The sequence below is a fragment of the Schistocerca nitens genome, chromosome 3 (assembly GCF_023898315.1).
Source record: "Schistocerca nitens isolate TAMUIC-IGC-003100 chromosome 3, iqSchNite1.1, whole genome shotgun sequence".
Classification (NCBI taxonomy): domain Eukaryota; kingdom Metazoa; phylum Arthropoda; class Insecta; order Orthoptera; family Acrididae; genus Schistocerca; species Schistocerca nitens.
In genome coordinates this window covers 946,565,953-946,587,843 of record NC_064616.1, presented here as the reverse complement: position 1 = coordinate 946,587,843, position 21,891 = coordinate 946,565,953, and the positions used below count along the sequence as shown (strand labels likewise).

Sequence of the window (21,891 nt, the reverse complement as noted above, 5' to 3'; positions counted from 1 at the left end):
CAATTACAACAGTCTTTTATTTGTGTGTTCTGCCACCACTTGGTGAGTAAACAAAATTTGTAACATCATAAATGCCCATGCCTGAGGTAAAGAGAGAAATTTTCTAACAAAAACCATGAAAGAAGTAGAAAAGTTGTGAAATGTACTGAAGTACACAATGTCTCTTTAAATAAAACATGGTTAAGTTACTATTAGAGGATTTCAGTATGCAACTCCAGAAAGAAAACACAAGACATTGAGATATAATCTGGAAATAGGCTCCACAGAAATACACCAGCAGGAATGCCCAGAGACTTGTTGAACTCTGTAGACAGCAATATCTCATCTCCAAACCCAAATAATTCAAAGCAGACCAAACAAACTTAAAACTTTGAAACGCCCTGACCAGATAAAGGAAGATGACAAGTGGAGCAAATATACATGGACACATCCTTTCACAGAAAAATCTATGATGTCAAGATCAAAATTAGTTTCCCACCTATAAAGAAGGAAAAACTGAAAACCAAAGAAGATGAGAGGAATTATGATCACACCAATTAATCAGAAATAATAGTTGTTGAGAAATTACACAAACCATAAAATTAATGGACAGTTTAAAAGAACTTTACCAATTATGAAACAAGTTGAAAATTTAATCTCCATAGACTCATGTTAAGTACTTGCTGATAGACCTCAGAAAGAGACAAAATTCACGAAGAAAGTCACCAGGAGTGGCAACCTCAAAACTGCCTGAAAAATTTCACCCAAATTATTAGGTGAATCAAGAGAGAATATCAAAAATAGGTGATCAAGTTAATAGTGGAAACTAATACAAACCCTTTGAAATATAAATACAAAAATAAAGTCCCTGCATCAATGCTACAAAGTGAGGACAAAAAAATGGCATACAGTAATAAGAAAAGTGCTGCAATAATGACAAAAACATTTGATAAACTTTTGAACTGCAAAGAACACCGGGAACTTTTTAAAATTTGTGTATTGACATTAACATGCTAATAAAGGCCAACCATGAAAACATAAACTCCCTCCCCCTCCATGCCCCCCCCCCCCCAAAAAAAAAAGAGAAAGAAAGAAATCCCAAGGTGTGGAAGCAGTGTTAAGGAGCTGAAAACTTATAAAGTGTGTGGAAAAGACAAACAAGTTTTCATAGAAACATGGAAATATGCCAGTGCTACAGTTTGGACACCCCTAGACATGGCTGTACAAAAAATTGAATAACTATCCTTTTCATAATATTGTAACAGAAACAGTCCATATATATTGCATCATGGCTGTAATCCACCCCACTCCACAAAAAAAGGAGATGAAGAGAAATATAGGTAATTACTAAGGTATAACTCCCTTACATGCAAAATTTTTTCTGAGTTTGATATTACAGAGTAAAACACTGTTACAGCCGGAAGTAGGTGCCTGCCAGGCGAGAGGGATGGGGGGACTTCAGACTATTGAGAAGCTGAGCAGAAAAGATTACCACCTTAAAATTAGTGACAGCATATCACAAGAAACAAAACAAGCCTTTCGCAATAACCATTGTAACTTTTAAGATGGCATGACTGTGTCCATGAAAATCTTAAGAAATTTTCGACCTCACCTTAAATTAATCAAATTAATAAAACTTATTTTAAACAAGACAAAATTGAAAGCCAAGTTAAGAGAAGAATTTTTGGAGCTACACTTCATAAAGGCAGTTGTAAGACAGGGAGGCTGCTTGTCACCACTTCTGTTTAACTGTATATTATGATACATGATGGGAGAATGGTACAAGGTTAACCAGAAGAACATCGAAGCTGGAATGTCTAAAGATAAGATTAAATTTAACTGCCTGACTATACAGATGTCCAACAACACTTATGAATCAGAGCAAAAAGTTAAATCACCACAGGAAATAGTGAAGAAAATGAGGTTCAGTATATCCTTTGAAAAAACTGTCATTTTTTTAACCGAGTCATCCATCACAAAAAAGGACACAAAAAATCAAAATCATATGTAAAGTATATATTTAGGAGAAATCATGACATATAGCACCAACAAACATGCTGTGTGGCATTCAAGAATAAACAAATAGATGTAGCCACAATGTATCACCAAAATTGCAAACAACAAAAGAGGCCTCACAATAACATCAAAACATTTATTTGCTGGTTTATCAGGCTTCAGTGTAGCTATGGATTTTGTTCTTTTGAAGACTCTTGGTATTGTACCCAATAGCATAGTATTGGTGAAGAAGCCCATACGTCTTTTATGTGTCTTGTTTCCACAACTGATGACCTAATATGGATGTATCCCATCCAATCCTGGAGCTTTCCCTTTTCTCATTTCTGTGTGTGCTGATTTGACCTCTTATAAGGGGCTGGGTTATTCTGATTTATTGTGTACCATATTGCTTCAGATTGATAAGCTCTTTCATAACAATTCATGTATGTGTCTTATATTAGCGTGCTGTGGAGAGTGAAGTTATTCTATTTGAAATCTGGTCTGGTGTTGCTTCAGAAACTTCGCAGGTAGGCTATCAACTTTCTACTAGTTTTCTTCAGGTACTCATGTCTCTCTGCTTGACCTTTGAAAATCCATATTCTCTGTTTCTTTTCCCCACTATTTTTATGAGCTCCACCAAGATGTTTTAACAATTCTTTGACAGTGTCACAATCATTGATCATTAAATAGGGCCGATATAGGTCTCTGTTACTCCAGTCTGAAATATATTCTTTCTGGAATCACTTAGGCATGCACTTTTTTGCTGTTGCTGAAACTACTTCATCAAATCTCATATTTTTTGCTTAATGGGACACTCCATCTGATCATTTTATCAAGTTCTTTGAAGAATTTAGCCCAGATAGCTTTCATGCAGTTCCACCTTGGTGTAGGGTTTGATCTAATTACAGGTATTTGAACTCCTACAGCAAGAATTGCAGAACAGTGTTGGCTATTTGGAATGCCTCCAAGGACCATCCTTAATGTATTGAGAGGTTGTCGCTGGGAATTATGACTTACAAAACATAAATTAGGTTTGGAATCCTTCTTCCAAGCTGCAGATTTAAATGTCCCCTTGTCCTTTGAGTAAAAAACTAGGTTAAGGTTGTTATGTTTAGCTCAGTTTATAAGGTCCTTACCATTTTCATCTTTATCATTGTAGTTCCAATCACTCTGATGAGTACTGAAATTACCAAAATACCCTGAAGCACAAAAGAAACTGGTATAGGCATGCAAACTCAAATACAGAGATATGTAAACTTTCAGAATATGGCACTGTGGTCGGCAACACCTGTATAAGACAACAAGTGTCTGGTTTAGTTGTTAGATTGGTTACTGTGCTCTAATGGCAGGTTATCAAGATTTAAGTGAGTTTGAACGTGGTGTTATAGTTGGTGCACGAGTGATGGGACACAGCACAGTATCTCTGAGGTAGCAATAAACTGGAGATTTTCCCATATGACCATTTCACAAGTCTACCATGAATATCAGGAACCCGGTAAAACATCAGGTCTCTGATATTGCTGTGGCTGGAGAAAGATCCTGCAAGAATGGGACCAATGTTGACTGAAGAGAAATGTTTAATGTGACAGGACTGCAACCCTTCAGCAAATTGCTGCAGATTTCAATGCTGATCTATCAACAAGTGTCAGTTTGTGAACCATTCAATGAAACATCATTGACATGGGCTTTTGGAGCTGAAGGCCCATTCGTGTATTCCCAATGACTGCACAACATTAAGCTTTATACCTTTCCTCGCCTGGGCCCCTCAACACTGACATTGGACTGTTGACGACTGGAAACATGTTGCCCGGTTGGACAAGTCTACTTTCAAATTATATCAAGCGGATGTATGTGTACGGGTATGGAGACAACCTCATGAATCCATGGACCCTGCATGTCAGCAGGGGATTGTTCAAGCTGGTGGAGGCTCTGTAATGGTGTGGGGGGTGTGCATGCAGTTGGAGTGATATGCGACTCCTGATATATCTAGATATGACTCTGACAGTTGGCACATACATAAGCATCCTGTCTGATCATCTGTATCCATTTATGTCCATTGTACATTCCAAAGAACTTGGGCTATTCTAGCAGGACAAAGGGACACCCCACACATACAGATTTGCTACAGAGTGGCTGCAGGAACACTCTTCTGATTTTAAACACTTCCATGACCACCAAACTTCCCAGACATTAACATTATCCAGCATATGTGGGATGCCTTGCAACGTGCTGTTCAGAAGAGATCTATACTCCCTTGTACTCTTCACAGGTTTATGGACAGTGGTGCAGAACTCTTGGTGTCAGTTCCCTCCAGCACTACTTCAGACGTCAGTCGAGTCCATCCCACACTGTGATGCGGCACTTCTGCATGCTTGTGAGGGTCCTAGACAATATTAGCCAGGTGTACCAGTTTCTTTGGCTCTTCAGTGTGTATTTTTGGATGCCAGGAAAAGGGGAAGAACCTGAGCTGTCCAGTTATCTGCTAGAGGCTTATAGACATTTGTTATACCAGCACCTTCAACTTCAACAGAGATATTCTCAATATTTTGCACACAGTTCGCAGATATCAGGTGCGTATTTTCAATATTGGTGCATAAATAAGTAACACAGCCATAGATCTGATGATACATAGCTCCCAGGACTTTGTAACTAGCTATATGTCCTCTCAATTATAGGCTATCCTCAGCACATATGTGTGTCTCTCGAATCACCGCCACATCCACATTGTTTTCAAGCAGTGTACTAGAGAGGTGTTGGGATTTGGAACGGCTATGTCCTTTAACATAAACTCTAAAATTTGAATGTTATGACCCAACTGTCTGATTGATTGGTCCTGAGAATAACAATCATGATGTAGTTGTGCATTTATGATTAAGCCAGGAGATCTTTATCTATCTATCCTATCTAGGTCTGGCTGCCAGCTTTGATATTCATCTAGCCATAAAACGAATGCACTGTATCTAAAATGCCTGTAAAAAGTTATTTTTATTAATTATAGGTTTGCCACCTCTTCAGTAAGAGCCAGGTGTTCTTCTCAAATTGAACAGTAGTGACATGATTAACATCATTTCTTCTGTCAAGGCTCACACTACCTGACGTGTAGGTCATACCTTCTTTTCAACAGCAGGCACTGCTCTAATAGCCTCTGCCAAAAATAAATAAATAAGTAAATAAAAATAAAACCAATGCACATAATGAAAACGAAACTTCCTGGCAGATTAAAACTGCATGCTGGATCGAGACTCGAACTCGGGAGAGCAAGTGCTCTACCAACTGAGCTACCCAAGCACGAGTCACCACCCATCCTCACAGCTTTAATTCCACCAGTACCTCATCTCCTACCTTCAAAATTTCACAGAAGCTCTTCTGTGAACCATGCAGAACTAGTACTCCTGGAAGAAAGGATATTGCAGAGACATGGCTTAGCCACAGCCTGGGGGGGTTGTTTTCACAATGACATTTTCACTCTGCAGTGGAGTGTGTGCTGATATGAAACTTTCTGGCAGATTAAAACTGTGTGCCGGACCAAGACTCGAACTCGGCACCTTTGTCTTTCGTGGGCAAGTGCTCTACCAACTGAACTACCCAAGCATGACTCACCACCCATCCTCAAAGCAAGTTTGGAAGGTAGGAGACGATGTACTGGCAGAATTAACCACACCACATTCATATATAACAATGCTGACCCTGCGCCAATGTGGGACAAAGGCAGAAGAAAAAGAAGAAGCAATTAAATATGATAAAAATAAAAGAAGTGAAGTTTCCAAAAAACAGTACCTGTATTGACAAAGAATAACAGGTTCTACATGTGCCATGTCATTGAAACCCTCTCTGAATGTTTTAATACAACAGAAAAAAGTATATAGTTTCATTAAAAAATAAAGAAAGTTTTTGTCATAATTTCACAGTTATAAATGTTAAAAATTACTTCTATATGTCAGGGAATTCCTAACATTGCTCACTACAACTAAGTGGAACTGTACCTCAATATATTTACTCATTATGAATACATTTATAGTGGATGCTCTCAGCTGCCACACCATGCATACCTGTACTGTTATGGTCAATATTGTCCTTCTGTCTGTCTTTCTTATGATAATGAGTTTGCTGTGCTGTTTATAACAGCTTGTATGTGTTTCCTATTTACATGTTAGTAAGTTAGTCAGTGAGTTACATGTTCCATAGCTCGTTTGAATGATTATTTTAATCAAAATTTTGTGGTATGAGTCAATTTACAGTATATGTATACATGATAAGTGTCAGCATTAATGAAGATATTATTTTCAGCCCTACTCATGCAAATACACTTAAAATTATTTTTTTGAGTTAATTTTTGTACAGGCTGTCAGTTTTAGATAAAAATTCACCTGTTGAATAGAATGAGTTGTCAACAAGAAATGGTTTTAAGCTAGGTTTAAAACTTGCTTTTCTGCCTGTTAAGACATTTTATGTTATTGGAAAAATGATCAAAAATTTTTGTAAATGCATATTGCACACCTTGCTGAGTCACTGACAGTTTTAATCATGAATAATAAATGTCATATTTCTTCTAGTGTTGCAGATACGGACCTCACCATCCTATTCAAATTATTTTCTTTTTGGTTGGGCCCATAGTATAGCAAGCTGCATATAGTTTAATTAGTAGTGCTTCTTCCATACTACAAACTTGTTTCAGCTATAGTGCCATTCTCAAGTAAGCCCGTAGATGTTACAGTTGGTGGGTCAACTTACGTTTATAAAAGTTGTACATAAGGCTCAGCTTATGTATATACTTACAAATATCAGAATAGATGCCCATGTTGCATCAGTGAGTAAACTGTTGACTGTCTGTTTGTTGCTAGACTGTTATAAGTCTTGTAATTTCTGTTTGCATAGAATTTTTTAGACAGCTAGATTGACAATTTGTTCCCATTGATGCTTTATGTTTACAGTATAATTTTTGCCAGCCAGTGATAATGGTTGTATTTCATTGGTATTATAATTTTGTTATGATTTGTATCTATGGCTATCTTTCATTTTTGTTTACTGTGTGTTTATATCTGGTCTCATTTTCCAAAATATCAATAAAATTTTGTAAATAATTTTTATGTTTAAAATCAGTTTGTTCATTGAGAATGTCATTTGGATGATTTTTCACGTGAGTATTCGAGGGGTGTTTGAAAAGTCCATGCAAAGTCCAAGAGATGGCACCACTGGATCGTATCGAGGTCATGCCTAGTTAGTAGCATCTTTGCAAAGAACACACACCAAGTTTCTTTGTGTTTGGCATTTGTGTGAATCAAGGAAGTCAAATGATTGTCCAAAAAGAATTTCGTGCGGTGATTAAACATTACTTTATGAAAGGCAAAATGCCTTAGGAGACTTAAGAGATGCTTGATAAACATTACAGTGACTCTGCACCTTTGATTAGAACAGTTTATAAGTGATTTCAACATTTTTGGAGTGCCCATATGGGCACAAGTGATGCTGAACGTTCTGGACGCCCTGTGGAGGTTACGACTCCAGAAATCATTGATAAAATCCATGATATGGTGATGGATGACAGAAGAGTTAAGGTGCGTGAGATTGCTACTGCTGTGAGCATCTCAAATGAATGAGTAAATAATATTTGGTATAAACATTTGGACATGAGAAAGCTATCCGCAAGATGGGTTCCATGATTGCTGACGCTTGACCAAAAATGGAATCGTGTGAAGTGTTGCAAGAATCATTTCAGGAGAAGTCCACAGGATTTTAAGTGTTGTTTTGTTACTGTGGATGCAACATGGATACATTACTATACTCCTGAGACCAAACAACAATCTAAACAATGGGTTACCAAAGGAGAATCTGCAACAAAAAAGGCGAAAACATTCCTTCGGCTGGAAAGGTTATGGCGACTGTCTTTTGGGATTTGCAAGGGGTAATCCTCATCGACTACCTGGAAAAGGGTAAAACTATTACAGGTGAATATTATTCATCATTATTGGACTGTTTGACAACCGAGCTTCAAGAAAAAAGACAGGCAATTGGACCACAAAAAAATCCTTTTCCATCACAACAATGAACCAGCACACACCTCAGCAGTTGTGGTCACAAAATTAATGGAAATAGGATTCCAACTCATTTCACATCCCCCCTATTCTCCAGACTTGGCTCCCTTAGACTACTGTTTGTTCCCCAATTTGAAGAAATGTCTGATTATTGCAGCAACTAATAGCTATTTTGCAGACTTGGACAATTCCTATTATTCAGAAGGGATCAACAAATTAGAACAGCACTGGATGAAATGTATAAGTTTAGAATGAGACTATGTTGAAAAATTATAAAAGGTTTACCCCAAACACGTAAGTAGTTTTTATTTTTGCACAGAATTTCCAAACACCCATAGTATATAACTCTAATTCTTCCAGAATGTTCATAGCATGTCCTTTTGGTACTTTGTGTAATGCATTTTTGATATGCTGTACTTTGTTGTGTTAATTTTTCAGATGTAGATAAAAGCTTGATTGACTGCTATCACATTTTTTTGTGTTTTCTTTAAAGAAGTTCCCTTTAGAAGTCTCAGTCATTGAGTTTTAATGATTTTTTCACTTAAGCATTATGAACTTCAATGATTTTTTTCTGTATTTTAAATTTTTCCTTTTAGTGAATATTAACTATGAATAATCTGATAAAGGATTAACTAAGTTGCATCACTCAAGTTGTAGATAATGTCACCTCTGTAACTGTATCATCTTATGTGAAGCAGGATGTTGAACAACTTGTTGCTGAAATGGCAGTTCATATGCATCATCTTTTACCATAGGTTGATGATTCTGTGGAGCCTCAGTATCCACGCTATTATGATGGAGCACCTCTACCAGAATATTATCCTAGTATGAGAACCCACAACAGACATAAGTATTTGGTGAGTATGTTTTTTATCATCTGAACATGTTCATACACACTCTTATATTTGTATAAACATTCATAATTGAACAATACATCTCGAAATAGACAATATAATGGATGTTAGCATTCTTGTTACCACCCTTGCTTGTAATACAGAAGAGTTAATTCCACAGTTTTTACTTATTAAACAATCCTGTTTATTTTGACACACACATATGTTAATAAACTTGTCACTCTTTATCATTGTACCAAATGTCACTTCCAGATTCATTGTATTCCTCTCCACCAGTCACCTTATTGATGACACATTTCTTTAAAATATCAAAATACTCTCAAAACTGCAAAGGGATAATATAAATCACGCGTGAAACATCTTGTAGTTTCTCAGGTTTTGGAGGAGTGATGTCCATATATACTTTCAGCACATTATGCAAATGAGGGACTATCCCAGTCTTAACCAGAATACTTCACTATTCCACCGCTACTGGGTGAAAGAGAGATGCGTTTTGACTGAACGGTGTACTCAAATGTTTTATATTGTGTAACAGTCCATTTTTCTCCTTTCACAGTTACAGACCTCTTAAAAAATGAATCTATACATTTCTGATATTCAAGAAATGCAACTTGTGTGCACAGTTCAACATGCATATGTTTCCTTTCTTTCTGTAGTACTATGAATCAATGGTGGGGAATATACACTATGTCCTATTTCCTTTTTAGTAATTCCTGTCACAAGCAATAGTATGAATGTCCCTGGGTTCAGAACATGTGGAAAACACTTGAAAATCTACCACTATGAACTAAAGTGTACCAAAATTGAACCATTGTGCAACTCCTGTTCTTTCCTGTACAGGCATCTGAAAATGCATGCAGGGTTTTCCTACTAGTGGCCAAATCTTTCGTTATGAAATCCATAAAGAGAGAAACAACTGTATTAGGATCCTTCTTTGCAGTTCCTTCATTGTATGTATAGATGAATGCTATGTTATCAGAAAATCTATGAATTCCACATATAAATAACAATGGCTGCCACAAATAAAACACATCAGTTCCTGCTATGTGTGTCTTCCTTCTAAATTCATGTAAATCATCTCTGGACTCAACTAATGGTTCCATCGCTGAAGTCATTTTGAATACTCAGAGCTGTTTACTGCATCACATGATAGTGCTGCCATCATGTCTCAAGTTCTTTCATCCAATATAGGGACTTGTCTCTGTGGCAAGTCCTCTTTCTGCATGAAACAAAATTTCAACACTGGTTTAGAACCAACAAATGCAGAATTGTGTGAAAATAACAACTGAAGTAATAAATCATACACCCCAAAAATGGTGACAAGTCTCATTTTTTATTTCAGTACCTCAACTGCAAAAGTGATGCCAGTGCAGTATTATGTGTGTGAACCGACCTTTCAATTATGTCCCGTAAATGTTTGATGCGATTTATGATGGATGATCTGGGTGGCCAAATCATTCGCTTGAATTGTCCAGAATGTTCTTCAAACCAATCATGAAAAATTGTGTCCAGTTGATGTGATGCATCATTGTCTGGGAACATGAAGTACGTGAATGGCTGCAAAGGGTCTCCAGTTATCTGGACATAGCCATTTCCAGCCAATCATTGGTTCAATTGGACCAGAGGACCCAGTCCATTCAATGGAAACACAGCCCATACCATTATGGAACCACTACCAACTTGTGTAGTGCCTTGCTGACAACTTGAGTCCATGGCTACAACTAATTTGGTCCCGCTATGTACTGTCATAGCTTAAGCCCACTCTACAAACTTGAATGTGAGTGACAGTGAGTTAGTCCATCAGAGACTGGATTGACTGAGCTAGTGACTGCGCTAGTTACTGAATGAGGCCCTCTGGTCAGTGGCAGCAGCCTAAATACTTGTGGTGTTGGGAGGTCGTTGGCGGCATGTTGCTTGCGAGTCTGTCTCTGGCCTCTCTTGTGAAAGGCATGATTGATCGAGCGCCTACTTCATGCTACATCTTTGCCAAGTGGTGTGTAGGTGACAGCTTACACCAGCACAGAATTCTCTAATGATTTCTAAAATGGAATGTCCCATACATCTAGCTCGAATTTCCATTCTGTTTTCAAAGTCCATTAATTCCTGTCATGTGGCCATAATCACATCAGAAACATTTTCACAAGACTCGGTTGAGTAAAAGTACTGCTCTGCCAATGCCTTGCCCTTTTGTACCTTGTGTATGTGATACTACTGCGACCTATATATGTGCATATTGCTATCAAAGACTGCAGATTTGTGTGGGTGTGGTGTTGGGGGGGGGGGGGGGGGGGGAGCTTCTGGTTCTGTTTAGTGAACTTTGTGTTATGCTCAGTAACATTAAAAATGTCAAATTACATTGTATGGTTGTGTGGTGTAATGGGTACAATAACAGTTTCATGCAAGAAGTTGTGTGTGTTCAAATCTCAATAGATGCAATAATTTTTTTATTTTTAAATCTTTATCAAAATGACTCTGATCATTATTTTTGTACAGTTAATTAGTAAAATGTAATTTTTTATTTCTATTCCTTTGCACATTGTTTTAAACACCATATGAACTTTTTTTAAGTTTTTAAATGTTTTCTTTATATCATTCTTTCTCTAACTGGAATTTTTGTGAATATGTATTTAATTATAATTATCTGTTATAATATTCAATTATTTGAAAATTATGATCCATCAGTTAAAAAAAAATCCAAATACTCTATTTATGTTGGCTGTGCAGTGGTGAGAAAAATGTATTTTTCATTACCAGATGTACCATTTTTATGCATTGTTATCATCATACAAACATTTAAAACATAACGTAAATAGCTATTGCACTGTGGACAAAGTAGCACAGATGAAGATTTAAATAAAAGAATGATTTGTAAGTAACGAAATTCAAACAAAATGAGTAATAGATATAATGAATGGAATAAAGCAGGATGATAAAACAAAAATGAATACACAAAATTAATTAAAGACAAATGAAGAAATATTTTAAGCAGAAAAAGAATGATAAGAAGAAAAATGAGAGCAAACGAAGAAGTTATATTATGAGTCAAATGATGTGACAAAGGAATAGAAATAAAAAAATTACATTTAAATCTGTTAAGTGATTACAAATGATGATCAAAGGCATTTGATAAAGATTTAAAAATAAAAAAAATTACTGTATGTAGTGAGATTCAAACCAAAAGACTCATGTTAAGCTACTATTCTTACCATTCACCATGCAACCACACTACACAATTTATCTCTTCAATGCTATTGAGTGTTAGACAAAATTCTGATTTTTTTTGTCAATTACTCACAAATAAGGGCCCATCAGGGTGTACAGCTGGGATGTGCGATACCTGGGATCTTAACCTACATGACTGTACAGACAGTTTCAAAAAGTTGATCCCACTACTGGGGATCTCTCCTTGTTAGTAAGTGTCCACAACTGTCCACTGTTGAAGTGAATGATGTGTCATAAGCTGATGTCACAGATACCAAGCTTCATTGCCAGTTCTTAGTTGACTTGTGTCTGTGAGCTGTACTTGTATGAATTGCATGTTTTTTGTTTTGTCTACATCTGATTGACTAAGTCCAATAGCTGAATAGTATATAGGAGTCTTTTTAAATGTGCCTGCCATTCAACAACCTCCTCTACACGGTGAATACCAATTGATCCTTTCCATATTTTTGTAGTTCTTAAATCTCTACCTTCCCAACTTGATCCACATATATAATGCTCCTCAAACTAGTTGTATACATCTTAAATTTGCTCTTTTAAAACTTATGTCACATTAGAAATGCGAGAAACAACACAGCAGTAATTGTGTAACTATAACAGGGGTAATTTGAAGTACATATTGCAAAAAACTGTTCAAAGAATTGGATATAATAACTACTGCTTCTCTGTATATGTATGGCATTTGGTTTAAATGTCTAATTTTTCAACTGGCTCAAAGGCACTTACTTTGGTTCAAAAATGTATCCAGTATCCGGAAACATGCATTTTCAATAACTTCCCAACAACCATAAAAACTTCAATTCTCCATAAAAACAGATTAAGAAGAGTCTGTAAGATTTATTGGTGGCCAAATTCTCCTACTCTACTGATGAGCTCTCTAATAATATCACATAACATTACTGCTTTGTACTATAAGACTTCTGCACAACTTCATGACAGTAATAAGGCAAACATATAGCCCACCTTTCCCCCAGTTTGGTATTGTTTGGCTACAGTAGTTAAGGTTATTTTAAGTAGTATTCTTTCTGATATCATCTATATTTGTGAGGACCTCTCTTATGAAACAAGTAATCTAATCTGAGTATGCCATGTAGCTCTCTGTTTCATATCCACATTCTTCTTTTCAGATCTGAATATTTGCCATTGCCTGTTGAGATAGTTTCTAATCATTTTTGCCATCTGTTTTAAGTAGAGGTGTCTTCTTTGATTTCTTAACGTTTTATTCTACACAAGAGATGTGCACTGCCATAATAGCATTATAGTCACTGACTTCTGTATTTACAGGCACAGAATCTAATAGTCTAGCTATAGCAGTTGCCATTCCTTATGAGTTGTATAAGCAATCGCTCAATGTAATTTAAAGGATATATGTTTAGTACAATGTTACAAGAATTTTTATCCTGACAACTGGTACTATGTGCAAGTATTTTCTAGTCTATAGATGAGAGACTGAAATCTCTGTTTATCACTATGGCATGATCAGTGAATTTATATGCAATGTTTCTCAGATTTTCTGTGAAGCATTGTACCACTATAACACTTATGCTAGGCAGATGACAGAAATGTGATTTCTGTTTTCAACCTAACTTTGACATTTGATCTTCATCCTGATTATCCCTCTTTCTGATGCTGTATTTATCTCATATTACTGAGTTCTTAAAGGTATTAAATATGCCACCACCATTTGTATATAACCTATATATCCTATTTATTCTACTCTGAACTTCATATTTTACCAGTTGTGGTTTCCTGTACCAAGTGTCACACAAAATGTTTCTACCATTTTTAACTTTGTGCAATTCTGATACGAACACTGATTGCTTTATATTAATTTTCATTATGGCAAGGAAAAGTCTTTAACAGAAATAGCAAAGATAACAACTCACTGTAGACTTGAGGAGTTGTGTGCTTAATTGCCACATAGAGAGACCAAAAACTTTGTTGAGCTTTCAGACAGATCCTCCTTCAGAGCTAACAGAATCAACATATATACACATGTATATACTGCACGGATACATGGCCCTGGTTAACTTCATGACACTTACACTGTAGCTCTGCTGGGTGAGCAGTTGTACAAGGTAGGATGAGTGAGTGGGTAAGAGGTTTGGGAGGAGGGGGAAGAGCTAGAGGAAAGGGTAGCTGACAGGTGGGAGTGAGAGGCAGCAAACACATAGGGTAAGAATTTGGCACCTGTCACCTTGCTATGGTGTTGTTGCACACAATGATGTTGAGGAGTGGACTGGGAGAGTGAAACAGAACAGAGGAAGGGAGAGAGAGGCTGTGTAGGGGAGAATATGAGTGTAGAATAATCCAAATGTGCAGAGGGAGAGTGTGGGGGAGGGATAGAGCTGGATCTGGGACCAGGGCTAGCAGAGATTGAGTCTGAGAGGGTTAATGGATTTGGGGGATGTGTTCAAAGAACAGTTGCGAGTTCAGAGAAACTGGTATTGGAAGGGAGGATCCAGATGGATAGCCATTGAAATAGAGCACCACTGGGTAGTCAGCTCTGCTCTTGGCCACAATTTGGCAGAAGCCATTTGTTCGGGTCAGTGGTAGGTTAGTGGTATTCACATATACACTGAAGTGCCAAAGGAACTGGTATATGCATGCATATTCAAACACATAGATATGTAAAAAGGCAGAATATGACACTGTGGTCAGCAATGCCCATATAGGACAACAAGTGTCTGGCACTGTTGTTAGATCAGTTACTGCTGCTACAATGGCAGGTTATCAAGACATAAGAGAGTTTGAACTTGTTGTTATTGTCTGCACACAAGTGATGGGACACAGCATCTCTGAGGTAGCAATGAAGTGGGGATTTTCCCATAAGACTATTTCACAAGTGTACTGTGAAATCTCTGACATTGCTGCAGCTGGAAAAATATGCTGCAAAAATGGGACCAATGATGACTGAAGAGAATTGTTCAACATGACAGAAGCGTAACCCTTCCACAAATTGCTGCAGATTTCAGTGCTGGCCCATCAACAAGTGTCAGTATGTGAACCATTCAACGAAACATCATCGATATGGGCTTTCGGAGCTGAAGGCCCACTCTGTACCCTTGATGACTGCACAACACAAAGCTTTACACCTCACTTGGGTCCATCAACTCTGACATTGGACTATTGATGACTGGAAACATGTTGCCTGGTCGGATGAGTCTTGTTTCACATTGTATCGAGCGGATGGACATGTACGGGTATGGAGACAACTTCATGTGTCCCTGGGCCCTGCGTGTCAGTAGCGGACTGTTCAAGCTGATGGAGGCTCTGTAATGGTGTGGGGCATGTTCAGTTGGAGTGATATATGACCCCTGATAGGTCTGGACATGACTCTGACACGTGATACATACATAAGCATCCTGCCTGATCACCTGCATTCATTTGTGTCCATTGTGCATTCCGACGGACTTAGGCAGTTCCAGCAGGACAATGTGACACCCCACACATTCAGAAGGCTGCCGTTACACTCTTCTGAGTTTAAACACTTCTGCTGGCCACCAAACTCCCCAGACATAAACATTACTGAGCATGTCTTGGATGCCTTGCAACGTGCTGTTCAGAAGAGATCTCTGCCCACTCGTACTCTTACAGATTTATGGACAGCAGTGCAGGATTCATGATGTCAGTTCCCTCCAGCATTACTTCATACATTAGTTGAGGGGCCCTAGATAATGTTAGGCAGGTGTACCAGTTTCTTGGTTCTTCAGTGTAAAAGGCTGTGCAGAAGTCACAACAAAGCTGATATACAATATGACTACTTTCACAAGTGACTTTGTCTCTGATAGAATAGAATATACATGTGATGGAACTGGAATTTAATATGCTGGTTACTTGGGTGGGGAAAGTCTTATACCTGGTCATTCCAAAGGGGTATGGCAAGATGTTGGGAGCAGGTATGCCATAAGAATGGACCAGGATATTTTTTTATATTGGATGCATTAGAGGTAAGTGTGGATATGGTATGGGAAATCTGTTTGCAGGCTGTATTGATAGGGTAAAACCTATATGTGACAGCTTTAGTAATCACTACAGATGCACCATCCATAGGTGGCCAGACACTATGGGATGGACTTTTAAATGTTGAAGGGGCGGCAGGTATCAAAATGGAAATACTGTTGGTGGTTAATGCACATGATAATGTTAGATGTTTCTACAGAGCCCACAGAGAGATGAAAGTCAGTGTCAAGGAAGGTGGTACATTGGGCTGAGAAGTACCAGGTGAATTGGATTTGAGGGAAGGTTATATTGAGACTGTGGATGAATGACGATAGTGTCTTGCCCCTCAGTCAGGGTCATGAAGATATCATCGGCGAACCTTAACCAGACACATTGTTCCCATATTTATTTCATGTGATATGGGTGAAGAAATAAGGAAAATAAGTTTCCTCTCTTTCTAGTTGGCACATTCCCTCACCCACACCTTCCTCACTTTCTAGTGGCCACATTCCATTACCCACACCCACCTCCATCCCTCCCACATCACTCATTCTGCACTCATTCTCCCAATCCCCCATTCTCCCTTATCCTCTGTACAATCACTCCTGCACTTCATTGTGTGCCATACGCAAATTCCTGACCTGCACCAGGGTAAGATCACATGTGTCATGTGCCTGTCCTGTACTCATGATGCCTCCCTATGTCAGCCATCCTTCTCTCCACTCATGCCTTCCCCTGTTTGCCTCCTTTCACCAACTCCACTCAGCACAATTCCTCACCCAGGTTCAGTGTGTGTGTGTGTGTGTGTGTGTGTGTGTGTGTGTGTGTGTGTGTGTGTGGGAGGTTGGACGGGGGGGGGGGGGGGGTGTTTCAATGGTATGCTGAATTGTTTCCTTTATTGCTTCCATTATTATTTTTACTTTCTTCAGTTATGGTGCAAATACTCCATAGATTAGTATGTGTGAGCAAACTACTTGCATGTGGAACAAGACAGTAAGAATATAAATAGAAATTGCTTATCCTAACCATTTCATACAATTTCCTTTTCCTTGTGCGTTGTATACTAATCCCTTGTGTATACCTCTATTTCTTTTTTTGATGTCTTATTGGAGCCATATTTTACTGTTTCCTGATGAATGCAGCTGTTAAAGATTGATAGGTATCCATGTAGAAATACAGTAAACATAGAATTGAGATCTTTTACATTATAAACAACATTCTAGTCTGCTTTCTTTGAGGTTGCCTTGAAACTGCATTTATTCACTCCATATTGTCCATATTGAAGTTCTGCTCTGCATATTATGGTACAATCTCATTTCTCTTCTGCATGGTGTTTTAATGTCCTTAGTTACTCAAACTGGTTGCTTACAAATACTCCATTTCTGTTTGCAATGTTTTAATGGAAAAGAAATATCGTTAAAAGTTATGGCTTGTACAAATCAGTTATTTTTGTCATTCTACTTTTCTGCATCATACATTTCTTGCCAATTGCGTCTTTTGATACCCCCTCCTGGGGGACACCGCTTTTTCATAGGCACCTTTAGTGCCAGGTGGGACGATTTGTGTGCCTTAGTGACACTGAGGGCTGTGCCGGTGATAGCACAGCTACTTGCAGGGTCTTCCAAGCTGGATGGGCCTCAGTGGAGGGGCCTGATGAAGAGTGTCCCATAACTTTGTAAATAGGAGGCTGTGTTTTTCCCAGGGAGATCTGCCAGCAATGGTTGGGTAAGGGTATAGTGATCCCAGGTGTCCCAAATTTGGGACTGACCAGTGCTGCCAGATGTCCTCTACGATAAACTCTGAGCATACTTCAAGGATCATTGCTAGGCACAGCGGTGGAACATTGTATGTTCCAGAGAATGGGGGCTTTGGCTTCATCACCTGGACTGTGATAAAGGTACATACTTTTTTTAAAAAAAAAAAAAAAAAATCTCTTAACCTCAAAGTGTGCTAAATGCTGATAAGGTGAATGGCTGTTGAGATAAACCAATATCCAACAGGCAACCTGTGAGGCACCTGCCAACCCTCAGTTGTATAAGGCTTGCTCAGGAATGGGGGGCTCTCTCTGAGTGACATTTGTTTCCCTAGCAGCTCATGGAATCACTATGGAGCAACTTAAATTAATACCTATTCCTGATGGGACAGGTGTACCCACCTAACAAAGAGAGCTCATTTGGTCAGTCAACCCAAGAAGTGTCAGATTTATAGTAACAGGGCACTAGTCTACCAAAACCTTTTCATTGCAATCAAGAGAGCAAATGGAATGTTTGATAAGGTCTCCTCTTTCTATATTCACAAGGCATTGGAGGGCCCTTAAAATGTGTTACATGACTTTGTAATGGAACACTTCTAGTTGAAACTGGTCCTAGGTAACTATCATGCTGTGGCTGAATTGCACAACACCCATAACTTCTGTAAAGGCATGGTTACTTGTTATGATATAATGGAGATGGACCCTGAGGAGTTATGTGAAGAATGGAAAAATAGGGATGCCTTGGAAGTACAACACTATATGAGGAGGGTCAATGGAACTTGGAAAAAACTGCAACATTTATTCTAGCATTCAACACTCCAGAATTACCTTAACATATTCTTTCTGGCCATATCCATCTCAAAGTTTGACCATTTGTTCCCAACCCAATGCAATACTTCAAATGTCAGAGATTGGGTCATGCCACTATGGCATGTAATGGGAGGGCTACAAGTGGAAATTGTGGAAGCTCAGCTCGCAAGTAAGGCTATTCTTTTACACTTCCTCCAAAATGTATAAGCTGCTCTGTATTTCGCCCATTATGAAGCAGGAAGTATGGGGTTTATAACAAGGCATGAAAAAGTCAGGATTTGAAAGTTATGAGACACATACCCCATGGTGATGCCAAAACTGCTTTCAAAGCTATGCCACCTGCGGTGTTTGCTACTTCTTTTGCATTGGCCCTTAAGATGCCAGTTGCCAAGTGTGATGCCTCCACATACACCCAAACCACAAATTGAAGTATGAGCACATGTATTTGTCAGTTTACCTGTGAGGAACAAGCCATACGGGAATACGAAATCATTCGGAAGCGATGGAAGATGGACTTGGAACCTCAGCCATATTCCACTGCACTCCATCAGAAACCCAGTGAGCCATCCTCTCTACCCATGCAAGCAACTCCTCCCATCAGTTAGGAAAATGTCACAAAAATAGTCATTTGAAATCAAAGAAACTGGCAGCTACACCTTCAGATTTGTGAGCGCTCTTCCTTTTCATAGTGATTTTACTATTGAGGATATCAATATCCACGTGGAGGAACCAGAGAGCTGAGAGCTGTCTATTGTTCTCTCTGACCTCTTGGTTAAATCACCACCACTGAGGGAGAAGGACAAGGACAAGGACAAGGACCACCACTGCTAACAATTGGCTGCCACAGGGATTTCTGTGTCACAGTGGAACTTAAACATATGCCAGTCACATTTGGAAAATTACAGCTCGTGGCCCAGAACTCATTTTAAACTCACTGACAGACCTGTATTAAGGGGCTACCAGCCCTACAGGAGGCACGATGTTACTGGAGACAGCACTATGGGTGGAGTAGCTGTTTTCGACAATAACAGATTAATAGACGCCTCTCCTGTCCCACTTACCGTGGTCATACAAGCAGTTGCAGCGGAAGTTCTCAGACTACTTAAAATCACTCTCTGTTCTTGGTATCTTCCACATCATGATCCACTAAAAGCAGATGTACTGACAGAAATCTTCTTGGCACTGCCCCGCTGATTTCTCCTCGTGGAAGACTTCAGTGCACACAGTATGCTGTGGTGCTCAGCTATGACTTGCTCCATGTGTCGAACTATCGAGTGCCTTGTCCAGTCGGAGAATATGTGCCTTTTGAACTGTGGTCAGATGACACACTTTTCTACAGCTACAAGGTCATTTCAGCCATTGACCTTTGTTTTTGTTCCACAGCTTTTCCAGACTCAGTTAAGTGGGAAGTGGCCACAGATTTGCATTCCAGTGACCACTTTCCAGTGTGGATTTGTCTGCTGACTCAGATGGTGGTCAACAGGAGACTGCGAAGATGGTTGGTACAAAGAGCACATTGGTTGTGATACAGTCAGCAGGCCATCTTTCAATAACAGGACTATGTCCAGGAGATGGTGGACCATATCACCTGTGAGGTCTAATGAGCGGCCACAGATTCGGGTCCTCATTCTAGTAACCTGTCCCTTGGTGGAGTGATGCTTGCCATCTCATAGATCTCTTCTTTCTTTCTTGTTCTAAAGCAGAACGTGGTATGAATAGGGAGACTGATTTGATTGTCTTATATGACATTTCTGAATGGTAATAACCATTTTTTGTTACTGTTAACTTTCGCCACTAGGAGAAAATTCGCAGAAGACCACATACCACTGCTTTCTACTGAGCTGTCTGATTAGTAATTTAATTGAACCGTGAACCATTTCATTCTGCAAACTTTCTTATGATCCACAGATGAATCACTTCAAAGTCAAATTGTCATGATCAAGCCATACAGTCATTCACTATCACCACTTTCCAATGACTCTGCCAATGATCTTCTACTGCCCGTGGTGCTAAACACGGGGGTAAATTCTCCCATTGTTGTGGTGAGATTTACAGTGTTACTTAGTCTCAAAACTCAACACTGCTATTGCTTGCTTTGCTCATTTTGATACTCAGATGAGCTGTGAAAACAGTAACCATTCAACTTCCTGCAAGCTGCCTGACCTACACATCACAGACATATGGCTGAAATTGAGGCACTTTCATTACTTCTTGGAGTTAGTTCCTAAAAAATGGCTCTGAGCACTATGGGACTCAACATCTTAGGTCATAAGTCCCCTAGAACTTAGAACTACTTAAACCTAACTAACCTAAGGACATCACACACACCCATGCCCGAGGCAGGATTCGAACCTGCGACCATAGCAGTCCCGCGGTTCCGGACTGCAGCGCCAGAACCGCTAGACCACCGCAGCCGGCAGTTAGTTCCTAATGAGGGAAATAAGAATCTGTCTACATCTACATAAATAGTTTACAAGTCACCATATGGTGCATAGTGGAGTATACTTTGTACCACTGCTAGTCGTTTCCTTTCCTGTTCCACTTGCAAACAGTGTGAGGGAAAAATGAATGTTTGTATGCCTCCATACGAGTCCTAATTTGTCTTATGTTATCTTCATGGCCCTTAGGCAGAACATACATTGGGAGCACTAGACTTGTTCTGCAGTCAGCTTCAAATGCAGATTCTCTCATCTTTTTCAATAGTACATGAATCCTTACTGCAGAAAGATAACTAGTCCAAAATTTATAACTTTCTGTTTTTTCTTGATTTTGGTTCTGAGCAATTCAATGCATTGTTTACCACAAAAAGGAAATCTATTTGCACAATAACACGTGTCTGGCTATGTACAATTCTATTTTAAAACAAGTAACTGAATCCTAAAATTAATTTGAAAATCCAATGTACTGCAGAAAGGGAATTTGCCCAACATCAACAAAGCCATACCCCTCTTTTGCCTTATGTCATACTTGACTTTTACACATATATAATAAGAAAGTATATCTCCATCAAGAAACAAGAAATACATGCCAGGAGACAAACTGAATCAAACAGGTTTTATTTAGTTTTTTGTCTGTACTGTAAAAGTAGGAAATGTGTACATGTTGCCTTTCTGCAGTAAGTGGTTCATACACGGTCAACATCATGTGAGTATGTGGGTGATCTAAAGTAATATGAAATACAGAAGTACCAACTTCAACAGCAAAGATTGCTAATTATAATTTTATTTTATTTTTTTAAAAATAAAATTACAATTATTAATCTGGACTGTTGGAGTTTTTACTTCTGTATTTCATATTTCCCAATAGT

General features: G+C 38.6%; 1 protein-coding gene across 1 annotated transcript in view; it reads left to right on the top strand.

The window, feature by feature from the left end:
* The window catches only part of LOC126249022 (uncharacterized), a 907,745-nt gene that overhangs the window by 869,661 nt on the left and 16,193 nt on the right, over positions 1 to 21,891 (top strand). Inside the window, exon 36 of the mRNA XM_049950624.1 lies at positions 8,762 to 8,863. Within this exon, the coding sequence (XP_049806581.1) occupies positions 8,762 to 8,863 (102 nt within the window). The remainder of the gene's footprint in view (positions 1 to 8,761; positions 8,864 to 21,891) is intronic.